At 47.7% G+C, this 12,139-nt stretch overlaps 1 protein-coding gene across 3 annotated transcripts; it reads left to right on the forward strand.

Moving 5' to 3' along the window:
- The first annotated feature begins 1,028 nt into the window (after positions 1-1,028).
- On the forward strand, positions 1,029-6,385 carry LOC133371972 (RNA polymerase I-specific transcription initiation factor RRN3-like). 3 transcript variants are annotated; one of them, XR_009759434.1, is made up of 4 exons: positions 1,029-1,275; positions 3,218-3,446; positions 5,774-5,861; positions 6,027-6,385. XR_009759434.1 is itself a non-coding variant. In XM_061600074.1 (3 exons), exons 1-3 carry the CDS (start codon positions 1,229-1,231, stop codon positions 6,168-6,170), a joined length of 279 nt encoding a protein of 92 aa, XP_061456058.1. In that variant the 5' UTR covers positions 1,029-1,228; the 3' UTR covers positions 6,171-6,385. The 3 variants fall into 3 exon arrangements, 1 of the variants encoding a protein (XP_061456058.1); XM_061600074.1 differs by lacking the exon at positions 3,218-3,446; XR_009759435.1 differs by lacking the exons at positions 1,029-1,275; positions 3,218-3,446 and adding an exon at positions 5,197-5,276.
- Positions 6,386-12,139: the final 5,754 nt, after the last annotated feature.

Raw genomic sequence — 12,139 nt, forward strand, 5'->3', positions numbered from 1 at the left:
CGTTGGGTTTTTTCCCCCCGAATTCCCCTTTTTCTACTTGATGAGCTTTTTCCCTGACAGCATGTTTCTTCTTCCATAGCGCTGCAAACCCCAAACCCTGAAAAGTCACAGAGGGACCACCAAGGATGCCTGGGCGACCAGCAGGGAGCGGTGCAGCTGGAGGCCCCCTCTTCTTGTTTGCGGTTGTTTCCCCCCCAAATCCCCCTTTTTCTACTTGATGAACTTTTCCCCTGACAGCATGTTTCTTCTTCCATGGCGCTGAAACCACCAACCCCCCATAAGTTGCAGAGGGACCCCCAAGAATGCCCAGGTGACCAGCAGGGAGGGGTGCAGCTAAAGGCCCCCTCTTCTTGTTTGCCGTTGGGTTTTTTCCCCCCGAATTCCCCTTTTTCTACTTGATGAGCTTTTTCCCTGACAGCATGTTTCTTCTTCCATAGCGCTGCAAACCCCAAACCCTGAAAAGTCACAGAGGGACCACCAAGGATGCCCGGGCGACCAGCAGGGAGGGGTGCAGCTAAAGGCCTCCTTTGGAGGAAGTGACGCGATTGAGTGGAAGTTTCTCAGCAGAGCAGAGAAGTGTCAGCTCTTCACTGAGACAGCAGTGTCGGTGGGGGTGCAGGCAGGGCTGGAGATTCCTTGGTAATTGCCAGGCTGTAAGTCCTCAGCCGGCAGCTTGGCTATAAATCTGCCAGGCTAGCAAGGAGGAAGCAAAATAAGGGCAGAGGCCATTCAAAGCTTACATGCCAAGCCAGAAATCCAGAAGAGACGTCAGTGAAGGTCTGGGTCTAGTTTGCCGAGAGATCAGTCCAAGTCAAGGTTCAGGGGATAGGAAGACACACAGTGGTCACGCCTGATGTTGTAGTCAGCAACAAGCTGAAGCCAAGGTTTGTCTTTTAAGGAGCAGGTGTGAGCCCTCAGCATTTTGGCCGTAAGTGGACAGGCCTGCCCCTCTTCTGCCTGACCTTCTGCTGTCTACGTTCTGCAGGTGAGGGGGGAGTCTCCTGTTCACTGGCTGTGTCTGGCTGAAGGGCTTCAGCTGTGTCTGGGGTGCTCTGCAGCTGAGGGGGAGAAGGAGCTGGGTTCTCAGGAGTTTCCTCCGTTTCTCCTTCTGGGTCTGCTGCTTCTGGGTCTGCTGCTGTTACTCCCGAGTCATCCTCATCTGATGAGTCCTCTGACGGGGCCATGACAAGAAGAAGGAGGTGGCGTCCTGGATCGGGTCATCTGAGCCATGTCAGCGGGGAACGCGGAGCAGCGAGAACATGGGGCCTCGGGAGGGTGAGGAGGCCATGACGGTGGCGGCGGGATAGGGCTGAGGGTGGGGCCCCAGCAGGCGAGAGCAAGAGAGGCGCGGCGGGGAAGGGAGACTTGTGGGGGAAGAAGCGGGGAACGGGAAAAGAGAGGCCTGGCAACGGAGCTCTTATGGGGATAGGCCCTACTGAGAGGGCTTTCTCAGTGGCGGCCCCCACTCTCTGGAACTCCCTCCCATATGATCTTCGGCATGCCCCTTCCCTGAATGTATTCCGCCAGGCCTTGAAGACCTGGCTTTTCAGACAGGCCTTCGGGACTTCCGGGGAGGGTTAATCTTTTTGACTAATTGCCTGCTACTCTGAACTGCCACTGTTTTACTGTTTTATTGTTGTGCTGTATTTATTATGATGTATTTTTAACTGAGTTGTACGTCGCCTAGAGTGGCCATTGGCCAGCTAGGCGACTTATAAATTAAAATGATTATTATTATTATTACTAGGGATCCTTTGGATGTTGCTGGACTACACCTCCCAGCAGCCCCAGCAGCCAGCCATGGCCAATGATCAGGGATGGCGGAAGTTGTACCTCACCCACCCTTGGACTAGGTGGTGGTGGTGGGAGGAGGCTTCGTGGTTGGATGGGAAAGTGATCTTACCTGAGGGTAGCATATAAGGTTTTTATCTCCTCCAGCCTTGGAGTAGCTGTGGGAGGCTTCATGGTTTGTGTGGGAAAGTAATGATCGTCGTTCATGGTAGCCTATAAGGTTCTCTTTACGCCCCAATATTTTGCTTTATGCCTCACAACAATCCTGTCAGGTGGGATTTTAAGACAGGTGGTCATATGAGCTGTGGACTACAGCTCATATCCTCACCGATAGTTGGTCATGCTAGCTTGGGCGAATGGGAGTGGGGAGTCCACTGACATCTGCAGGGCCACAGGTTCCCTACTTGCAAAGCTTGTTCTTTAAGCCCGTTGTGTTGTGTTTGTTTGTTCCTTGTAAATAACCCTGCAAAAGTTATTGCTGTCCTTTTCATTTTTACTACCCTGCTGAGAGGTTAGTAGTGGCTTATGTTTCCATGCCGGTTTCAGAGGGGCAGCCAACATGCAAACGCAAACCAACCCTAAAAGACCCCTTCTGTGAAGGATGCCTCGCTCCTTCCTCAGCCTCCTGTGTTTCCACGCTGGTTGCAGAGGAATGGTTTCCCCTTCCTTTGCGCTTAGCATAGGAACAAAGCAGGCTGGGGAAACAGATGGAATGACTGTTTCTTCCTTGCTTGTCTGTGTGGAATTCCCGGTCGCTTATGGCTGTTAGGCAAGTTGTCAAATGCAAAGCTGGTTTTCTTAGATGTGAGGGGAATGCACTCTGTGCATGCCCGTGAGGCCACTTTCTACCACCTTGTTGTTTCAGAGGCATAGCCATGTTTGGAACATTGATCACTGCCTGGTACCAAGGCAGAGATCAAGGCTGCTCACAATAATAACTAACAATAAAATGAAAGTATTTTTGATCCAGCACAGTATTGTCTGCTCTGACTGGCAGGAAATGTTGGGATTTTAAAAGGAGATGGCGGGGATTTCATTTCTGCATATAAAGGGCATGCTTACCTCTGGGCTATGGGATTTCTGGATTTATCTGTATGAGGGAGGGGAAAAACCCCTCACTGAATGGTGTTAAGTGGCACATTTCACAGACATAATGAGTGGAATTCGAGCTTTCCTCACTTGTTGCTTTGATGACGTGCCTGACCTGTGTGCTGAGAGATTATGCTACAAATCTTGTTTTGGAGTCGGTTTGTTCATGAACTCAGAAGATGATCTAGGCCAGCCACTCTCATTTAACTTTAGTCCTCTGTCTGCATTATGGGGAAAATAAGTGACCCGCCTCCTAGGGTTGTTGAGCGAGGAGGTTGACAAGCATGCAGCCACTCCGAAGGAATCTGAAGGTTTCTGAAAACATTTTTTTCCCCAGGCGTCGCAGCAAATGGGACCAGCCTGGACCATCTCCGGCTCTCTTCCTTCTTCCTGCAACCACTCCTGCGGCGGGCCACCCTGTCCAGGGCAGCGGAGACAGTGTATCTGGGATGTCAGGGTCTGAGGGCTCAGCGGCCCCTCTGGGAGCTCTGGATGCAGCTGCTGCAGTAGCAGCCAAAATCAATGCCATGTTAATGGCCAAAGGGAAGCTGTAATCAGCAGACAAGGTCAGTGACCGGCGAGGCAAAGGCACTGGAAGAGAGAGCTGTAATTGTCAAAACAGAAAAAACCTTAACTCTTGTGATGGCTGAGAAAAGCAAACTCTGCTTGCATAATACATACTCTGATATGACCGAGAAGAGATCCTGGTCCTCCTCTGTGTGACAGCTTTTCCAGTCTTTGAGGAAAGGTTGCCACACAGAGGAGGGCCAGAATCCCTTCTCGATCGTCCCAGAGTGCAGGACATGGAATGATGGGCTCAAGTTGCAGGAAGCCAGATTTCGGTTAACATCAGGAAAAACTTCCTAGCTCTTAGGGTGGTATGCCAGTGGAACCAACCATCAATGATGAACTTGGCCACAGTAATTTCTGTGGGTCTGCTTTGAGTAAAAGCTTCCTTGGTCACACGGTCCATTGTGCCAGAGCTGTCATCGGGCTGTAATGGTGGTTCTGCGATGGTGCCGCCTTTTTGCTTGCCCACTTGCTTTTTGGTATGTGTCGCGTTCAAAGTGGTTTACATTTTTTCAAAAAGACAACATAGCAACTGGAAGACAAGCAGATCTGCAGCAGGAGGCCACATAAATCCTGACATAAAAACAGTTCAAAATGTGTTCATCTCCAGCAGCACTAAATAGACAATGGCCCCATCTGCGCTATACATTGAAGCGCTAGGATGCCCCTTTAAACAGCCATGGCTTTCCTCCAAGTATCCTGGGAACTGTAGTTTGTGAAGGCTTCTGAGCGTTGTTAGGAGACCCCTGTTCCCCTCGCACAGCTACAGTGCCCAGAGTTGTCTCATGATCAGTCCCTCTTCCCAGGGAACTCTTTCCTTCCAGAGCTGGCTGTGTGCGTGGGATGAGGCTGGAGGGGTGACTGCTGCCAGGAAAACATACCCAGGGGCTTACATCCCCCTCCTCCGATGCTCCAGAATGAGTCAGTTTCTGGGGCTTTGGAGGGAGCGAGGCCATCCAGAAATTCGTCAGCCTTCTGCTTTACTATTGAAAGAGCTTCTTCAGCACTCCCCACCCAGCAATGCATGCCTTGCTCCGGGACCCGGGTGGAGGGGCTGTGAATCGCCCATCTAGTGCAGCTCTGTCCCCCTGGACAGTCAGTGCAGCACCAGCATAAGTTGGAGGGGGGGAGGGAGGAGTTGTGGTGGTGGTCCGTAAGGATTGCCAGGAGGGTTCCCCACGGAAGGAAGAGATCTGAGGTACTGCACCTTGTGGTGTTGGGTCAGAAAAGAGAAAGGGGCTGTTGCACCACCCACCCCACTATGTGGGGCTGCCTTGAGAGTCTCGGAACTTCACGGCCACTCTGGCAACTGTGGGGCTGTCTCAGTACCTCAGTGGCCCAATGTATCCTTATGTATGTATGTATTGATTGATTTCTATTCCGCCCTTCCTCCCAGCAGGAGCCCAGGTATTCTGTGGGTTATGCCTTGTGTCTGATCTTTGAAACCAGGAAGGGAGGGTCTGGAACTAGGGTTCAGTTTAACCTGTCCTTACAGTTTCCTAAAGTTTGGATTTGCTGTGACTGATCCCTTTTGTGAGGGTGGAGAGCCTGTTACAATTATCCATCCAGCATTCCGTTGCCACTGTCCTCACTGGGCTGTTCTGTGGGGTTTTCATCTCCCCTTCCATGCTTGTTCTAATTTTATTTTATTTACTTCTGCAGAGCTCCCCCCCCCCCGGAACATGCTGATCTCCTTTAGCTCGTGAGGTGATGCTCTTATGGCTACTCAAAAGAACTGAGTTTGCTATCGGTGTACATTTTTATTTCCTTTTTTGGTATCAACATCTGTGCGTTTTCTACCATGAAGCTCCTTTAAGCCCAAGGAGGTAATTCTAGAAAACACTGGAATGACCACGTGTGTAGCTACCACATGAACTTGGAGCTGGGTGGGATTGGAACTGGGGAAGGCTTCCTCCCGCATATTGTAGGATGGCAGCTACAAGTCTTACTTTTGCATTGCATTATTAGTATTAGAACTATTAATGCTCCAAGGAGCTCGAGGTGGTATACATCATTCTCCCCCCGCCTCCCATTTTATCCTCACAGCAACCCTCTGAGATGAGGCTGAGAGACAGCCACTGGCCCAAGGTTTCCCGCTGAGCTTTATGGCTGAGTGGGGATTTCAATCTCGGCGGCCCAGGTCCTAGCCCAGCATTCTTAACAGAATGAGTGGGGGCAACCAACCTATTCAAAGAGATCCTCCACTGTAGGAAAATCCAGGAAACACTGGAATGACTTCGTGTGTAGCTTACACGAATAAACACAGGTATCTCTTTTTTCCTGCCTTCCTCCTCCTCCTATCATATTGCAATGTCTGTTACAGATCAAAGAACGTAATTAGCCCATTATATCAATTTTGGGAAGAGGTGTGTGCTGAGGACCTCATCGAGGCTACAGGCGCCACTAATGAGGTGAGCAGTGTCCTTCTCATTACACTTTGTGATACAATGCCTTTACTTGCCTGGGAGTACGTCTGATCCTGTCATTTTATGCCTGGTGCAAAATCCTGAGGCTAGAGAGTGGGGTTGAAAAACAAATTAATTGAAAAGCGCTTCCATTTTGTTTTCTTCGTACAGTGCAAAGGTGAAGAGGAAGATGACTTTTTGAAAGGCGAAACTCCTCAAAATGAAGGCATGATTGGATTGATGCCAGGCTCCTTCGACTCTACTCTTCAGAGTTCAGAACATTGCCTAGGGTCGCCGCCAATAATCTCTCTATAGATGCCACTCTGAAGAATGCCCTCCCCAGTGATGGTCACCTATCTCCCTCATTATTGACTCTCAGGAAAAATTTAAAAAATATTCTTGTTTACCTAGGCATTTGATGGCTGAAAAATACTGATCCAGGCAACTCTGAAATCATCAGGTGAGAGAATGTGATGGTTTTTAACTGTTTTTATAATGTTTTTAATGATATTGTGCTATTGATATGTTTGCTGCCCTGGACTCCTTTGGGAGGATGTGCAGGATATAAACTGAACTATTACTAATGTTATTATTATTATTATTAGTCCTTATTTTTCAACTGATTTTGTAGGTATTTGACAGCTGCTCTTTCTGCCCCTGCAGTAAAGTAACTCCCTGAGATTGCCCCTCTCAGCCAGTCATCTTCAACTCAGTCAATCGCCTTTCCTTACTTCTCGATGAGGTCCTGCTGATCCTTGCTCAATATTGTGGTCATGTATCATAGAATCACAGAGTTGAAAGGGGCCTAAAAGGCCATTGAGCCCAACCCGTGCTCAATGCAGGAATCCAAGTGAAAGCATCCCCGACAGCTGACTATCCAGCTGCCTCTTGAAGGCCTCCAGTGTTGGAGAGCCCACCACCTTCCTAGGTTATTGGTTCCATTGTCATACCTCTCTAACAGTTAGGAAGTTTTCCCTGATAGTAGTAATACTAGACCACCTCACGTCAAACAGCTACGCCACGCCCCTTTTGAGTTTGACGGGTGACGTCAGCGGAAGTCCCACCGGAAGGCCCACCCCGGAAGGCCCACCTGCCATTTCCGTTTCCCCTGATGACCTTTCACCTTTGGGGTTTTAAACCTCTTCAGATTGGTCCCCTGGAGACCACGTGCTCATAGAGGGGTCACATGCCCCTATAGGGACCAATCCGGGACCCCATTTTGAGTAAAAATACGCCCATTGGTCCAGCGAGGACCACGTGCTCCTGGGGGGTCACAGGGCTACCGTTTCTGGGGTGGGGCACGAGGGCTGGGGCTTCTGGGGGACAGGATATCCGGGGAGGTCATCAGGGGAAACGGAAATGGCAGGTGGGCCTTCCGGGGTGGGCCTTCCGGTGGGACTTCCGCTGACGTCACCCGTCAAACTCAAAAGGGGCGTGGCATAGCTGTTTGACGTGAGGTGGTCTAGTATTACTACTCCCACCACCCGCAGTCTTGAGTCTTCCAAGTCCACCTGCCTTTGTCTTCCTTACAAAAAGTCCAGGGGGTGGCCCTGGCTGTCTGCTTCCTTCTCCTTTTATTAAAACAGAGCATATGACTGAGAACTGGTCTGGTGGTTAGAGTGTTAGACTAGGAGTGTGGAGACTGATAATCAGTGACTGCTAATGGTAGCAGTATGCCATCTATCAGAGGCAGCACATCTCTGAATGCCACTGTCTGGGGATAATTAGGAGAGTGCTATTTGCACTCATGTCCTACTTGAGAACTTTCCAGAGGCGTAAGAACATAGGAAGAGCCCTATGTGGCCCATCTAGTCTAGCATCGTGTTCTCGCAGTGGGCAACCAAATGCTTATGGGAAGCCCGTAAGCAGGACATGAAGCAGTCTCCCCTCCTGCAACTGGTATTCAGAAGCATACTCTCTCCAACAATGGAGGCAGAGCATAGCCATCACAGCTAGTAGCCATTGATGGCCTTCCCCTCCATGAATTTGTGAAGCCCTCTTTTGAAGCCATCCAAGGTGGTAGTCATCACTGTCTCTTGTAGGAATGAATTCCATAGTTTACCTATGCATCTGTTTGGTCTCTCTGAGAATGGAATGCTGGACTAGACGGCCCTCTGATCTGATCCAGCAGAGTTCTAGTTATGTTCAAATGATTTAGAAACCATAAAGTTTACTGGGGTGACTTTGGGACATTGACTTGCTGTCTCAGCCTAACCAACCTCACAGGCGAGAAGGAGAAGTGAGGTAGGATCAGCACCTTGGAGAGAGAATTATGTGTAGCTTTTGGAACCAGAGTTAGTGAATTAACAGCTGAGACAGAACGTACAAAATTGTTGTAAAAGCGTGTTAAAGCAACTGGCAGATTTTCATAGCCTAGAATCATAGAATAGTAGAGTTGGAAGGGGTTTATAAGTCTATCAAGGCAAACCCCCTGCTCAGTGCAGGAGTCTAAATTAAAGCATACCCGACATGTGGCTGTCCAGCTGCCTCTTGAATGTCTCCAGAGTTGGGGAGCCCCCTAGGTCATTGGTTCCATTGTCATACTGCTCTAGCAGTTAGGATGTGTTTCCTGATGTTCAGTCAAAATCTGGCTACCTGCAACTTGAGCCCATTATTCTGTGTCTTGCACTCTGGGACGATTGAGAAAAGATCCTGGCCCTCCTCTGTGTGACAACCTTTCAAGTACTTGAAGAGTGCCATCATATGTCCCCTCAGTCTTCTTTCCTCAAGGCTAAACATGCCCAGTTCTTTCAATCTCTTCTCAAAGGGCTTTGTTTTAGTCCCCTGATGGCTTTGTTGCCCTCCTCTGAACCTGTTCCAGTTTGTCTGCATCCTTCTTAAAGTGTGGTGTCCAGAACTGGTCACAGTACTCAATATGAGGCCTAACCAGTGCTGAACAGAGGGGAACTAGTACTTCACCTAACTTGGAAACTATACTTCTGTTAATGCAGCCAAAATAGCATTTGCCTTTGCATTTGCAAGATCTGTCTTGCATGTGGTATTGCTGGCTATTGCTAGGCTAGGCATTCATTGACTAAAAGCTCCACCCTCTGCATACTGCCAGTTAAAGGGTTCTGCAGCCTTCTGCAGCCATTGGCTTCTTCTATGTCTAGGGTGTCAGGATATCTCCTCAGGGCTCTCTTGTTCCTCCAAGGAGTTTGAGACCCAGTCATTAGAGTCTGGTGGCAGAAGTGTCTTCTTGGGTTTCAGGGGAGGAGATGGAGGCTCCATCCACATGGGATGAATCAGGGAGTGGATTCATGTCCTCTTCAGGGCTGTCATTGGGGAAGGACTTGTGTATGCCTCCAAAGATGTCTGGTCTGGGGACATGACAGTGGCCCGTGGATTCCATACATTAATTAGACATTGCATAACAAAGAATTTCCTTTGATCTCTGATGTTATGAGAGGTAGCTGTATCTTCTATCAAATGTTATTGTTATTACATTTATACCAGAATATATATATATATTCTTTCCAGCAAGGAGCTCAAGGAGATCTACATGGTTCTCCCCATTCCATCCTCACAACCACCCTGTGAGGTAGGTTAGGTTGAGAGACAGCGACTAGCCCAAGATCACCCAGTGAGCTTCTTGGCTGAGTAGGGATTTGAACCCAGGTATCCCAGGTCCTAGTCAAACATTCTAACCACTACACAACATAAAATAAAATATGAAAAAAATATGTAAGACCTCTGATGCAGATATCAGAAGAATATTCTGCACATCTGTGAGGATCTGTCTGGGGCTATAGTCCAAAATTCTGGAGGGCCCCAGTTTGGTGAAAGCTGATTTCAGCTATTATTTAATTTTCACATTTTTTGCATTCCATTGCCATTCAACTCCATCTTTTTTACACTTGTTCCTTTACACACAGAGGTACGTCATGGATGAAGTGAACTCTGGCCCACAAAATTTATACCATAATACTTGTGTTAGTCTTTAAGGTCCCACAGGATTCATATATGTATATATGGGGGGGGGCTGCAGACATGCAATTTGTTAAATACCAAACTCACATATTGAGAAGTGTGATCCTTTTTGACGAGGATCATAACAACAACAGCTGCATTGCTAGCCCTTGGGGGCAATTTTAGAAAATGTGTTTGAACGAGCTGTAAAAATGTTTTGCTGATTTTCCCCCTTGTTTGTTTTAATGTTTTCAGTAGAGGTGGGGATGGGTGAATCGATTGGGGCAGGAGCTCCTATGACTTGTGGCTATCAGGATGTTGAGGACTGGGTTCTTGAGGCAGGAGAATGAGGTGGTAGAATCCTCAGGTAGGAGAGTGGATTGTACCACTTCAAACAGTAGGTTAAGGGTATGATTTTTAACTTCTCTCCCACAGGGAAAAAAAACCCTGCCAGAAGAAAGCTAGCAGAGCAGGGAGAAAAGCTATTGTCTCCAGCTCTCTGTCTGCTACTATATTAGCTCATTTTATTTTATTTTATTTTATTTTAATTTTTTAGGGAGGTGTTCAATTTTTAGACAGGGAAAGAAAAATAATACCCTCCACCTAGGAGAATAGGCAGATGCCTTATAGTGAGTCAGACAATTGGTCCATTTAGCCCAGTACTGTCTACACTGACTGGCAGTGGCTTTCCAGGGTTCCAGACAGGGGACATTCTCAGCCCTACTTGGAGATGCAGGGCAGTAGACCTAGCACCTGCTTCATGCACAGCAGACATTCTGCCACTGAGCTACAGCCCTTCTCAAACCTGCAGCTCACAGTAGGATCCTACCACTTCACTCAAAGCTTGGTTCAGAGAGAGCACCTCCTTGTCAGAGCAGATAATGTCAGTGGCTGCTGGTGGCTCCATGCCAGTGGGGCAGTAGAATCCACTCCGGGTTTTACTCCAAACTTTCAAGGAGCTATCCAAGGTGCTGAAGAACCTTGGAGAGCTTCTTCACAGTTCAGACTACAGCATGAAGAAGATACAAGAATGCTCTATTTAGAAGAGGCATGCTCTCCTGAGAGCAGGGAATGCCTCTTCTTAGATCAGGAACAGAAGAAATCAGTGGCCCTCCAGATGTTGTTGAATTACATCTCCCATCAGCCCTGAACAGCACACAATCAGGGATGATGGCAGTTGGAATCCAGCAAAATCTACAGGACCACAAGCTCCCTACTCCTAGGGCTAGATAGAGCGGCTTCCTTTGTACATATTTTCCCCCTTTGTTTGGTAATTGAAGGTATGATGCCGGCATAAAGGTATGCTTTCCAGTTGAATCCAGCCTTGTAAGTGTCTTGCAAACCTTTCTTGTTGATGGTAATGACCTTTCAAAGGATATATGGATGAGAGGGGGGAGACTCTTGCAGGTATCCGCATCTCTTTTATTTATTTTTTAAAAAAAACTCATCTGGAAACAAATCCATGTTCATATTTAGCTTGAGCCAAATCTGCCTTTTTTTGGAGACAAATGATGCTGAAGAAAAGAAGGGAGGGGGAACCCATTCTCACTGGGTGCCTCTGTGGCAGCGTGGGTGTGAGTGCCAGCAGCAAATTATATTTCTCACCATTGTAAAGGTGAGCAAAACTATCAGTTCAGCTACTCCATGCAGATATTCTCCATATTGGAAAGGTATTTTGTTAGATTACTCCTGGTTTGCTTCAGTTAAAATAGTCCACGGTTCCTGAGACCCGCAGAAGAAGCCGTTATTTCCCCCCCCGTTTTGCATGAATGAGTAGGGATGAAAGGATCTGTCAGTTTCAGTTCTCTCTATTTTTCATTCTTCCAATCTTAAATTCAGTTCTTTGGATTCCGGCAGCAAAATTCTTCAGCATTCTTCTGTGATTTTCTCCTAACAAACACATTTTTGCATGCAGTGTTGACTAATGTACACATTTTTGCAAGCAATTTTAATATCATGAATTTTTGTCTTATTTTCACTAATAGGTTCATTTGTATGCCATTCCCCCCCCATTATATGCATTTTTTAAACATTAGTTGGAGAACTGCATTACAAATTTCAAAGGATGGCTACGTTTCAGTTCGCATATTGTTTTGGAATTCAGCCTTAAATGCAAACGGATTCCTCTCCCATCTCTGTTCTTGCCTTTGGCAACTCTAGGAGTCCATTCTTGTTGTCTTCTCTTTATCTGAAGCTAGAAAGGTTAAGAACATGATATCTCTGTTTAGCTGGAGATGGCATTCCCCCCCCTCCTCCAAACTGGCTCCTAGGGCCTTCCTTACCACTCCCCTATATATTATGAGCAGTCCATAATGCTCAGAGAATTGTCCAAAGCAGCCTACCCTGAAAAGGTGTTCTCCAGATGTTTTGGAGTG

The sequence above is a fragment of the Rhineura floridana genome, chromosome 17 (assembly GCF_030035675.1).
Source record: "Rhineura floridana isolate rRhiFlo1 chromosome 17, rRhiFlo1.hap2, whole genome shotgun sequence".
Classification (NCBI taxonomy): domain Eukaryota; kingdom Metazoa; phylum Chordata; class Lepidosauria; order Squamata; family Rhineuridae; genus Rhineura; species Rhineura floridana.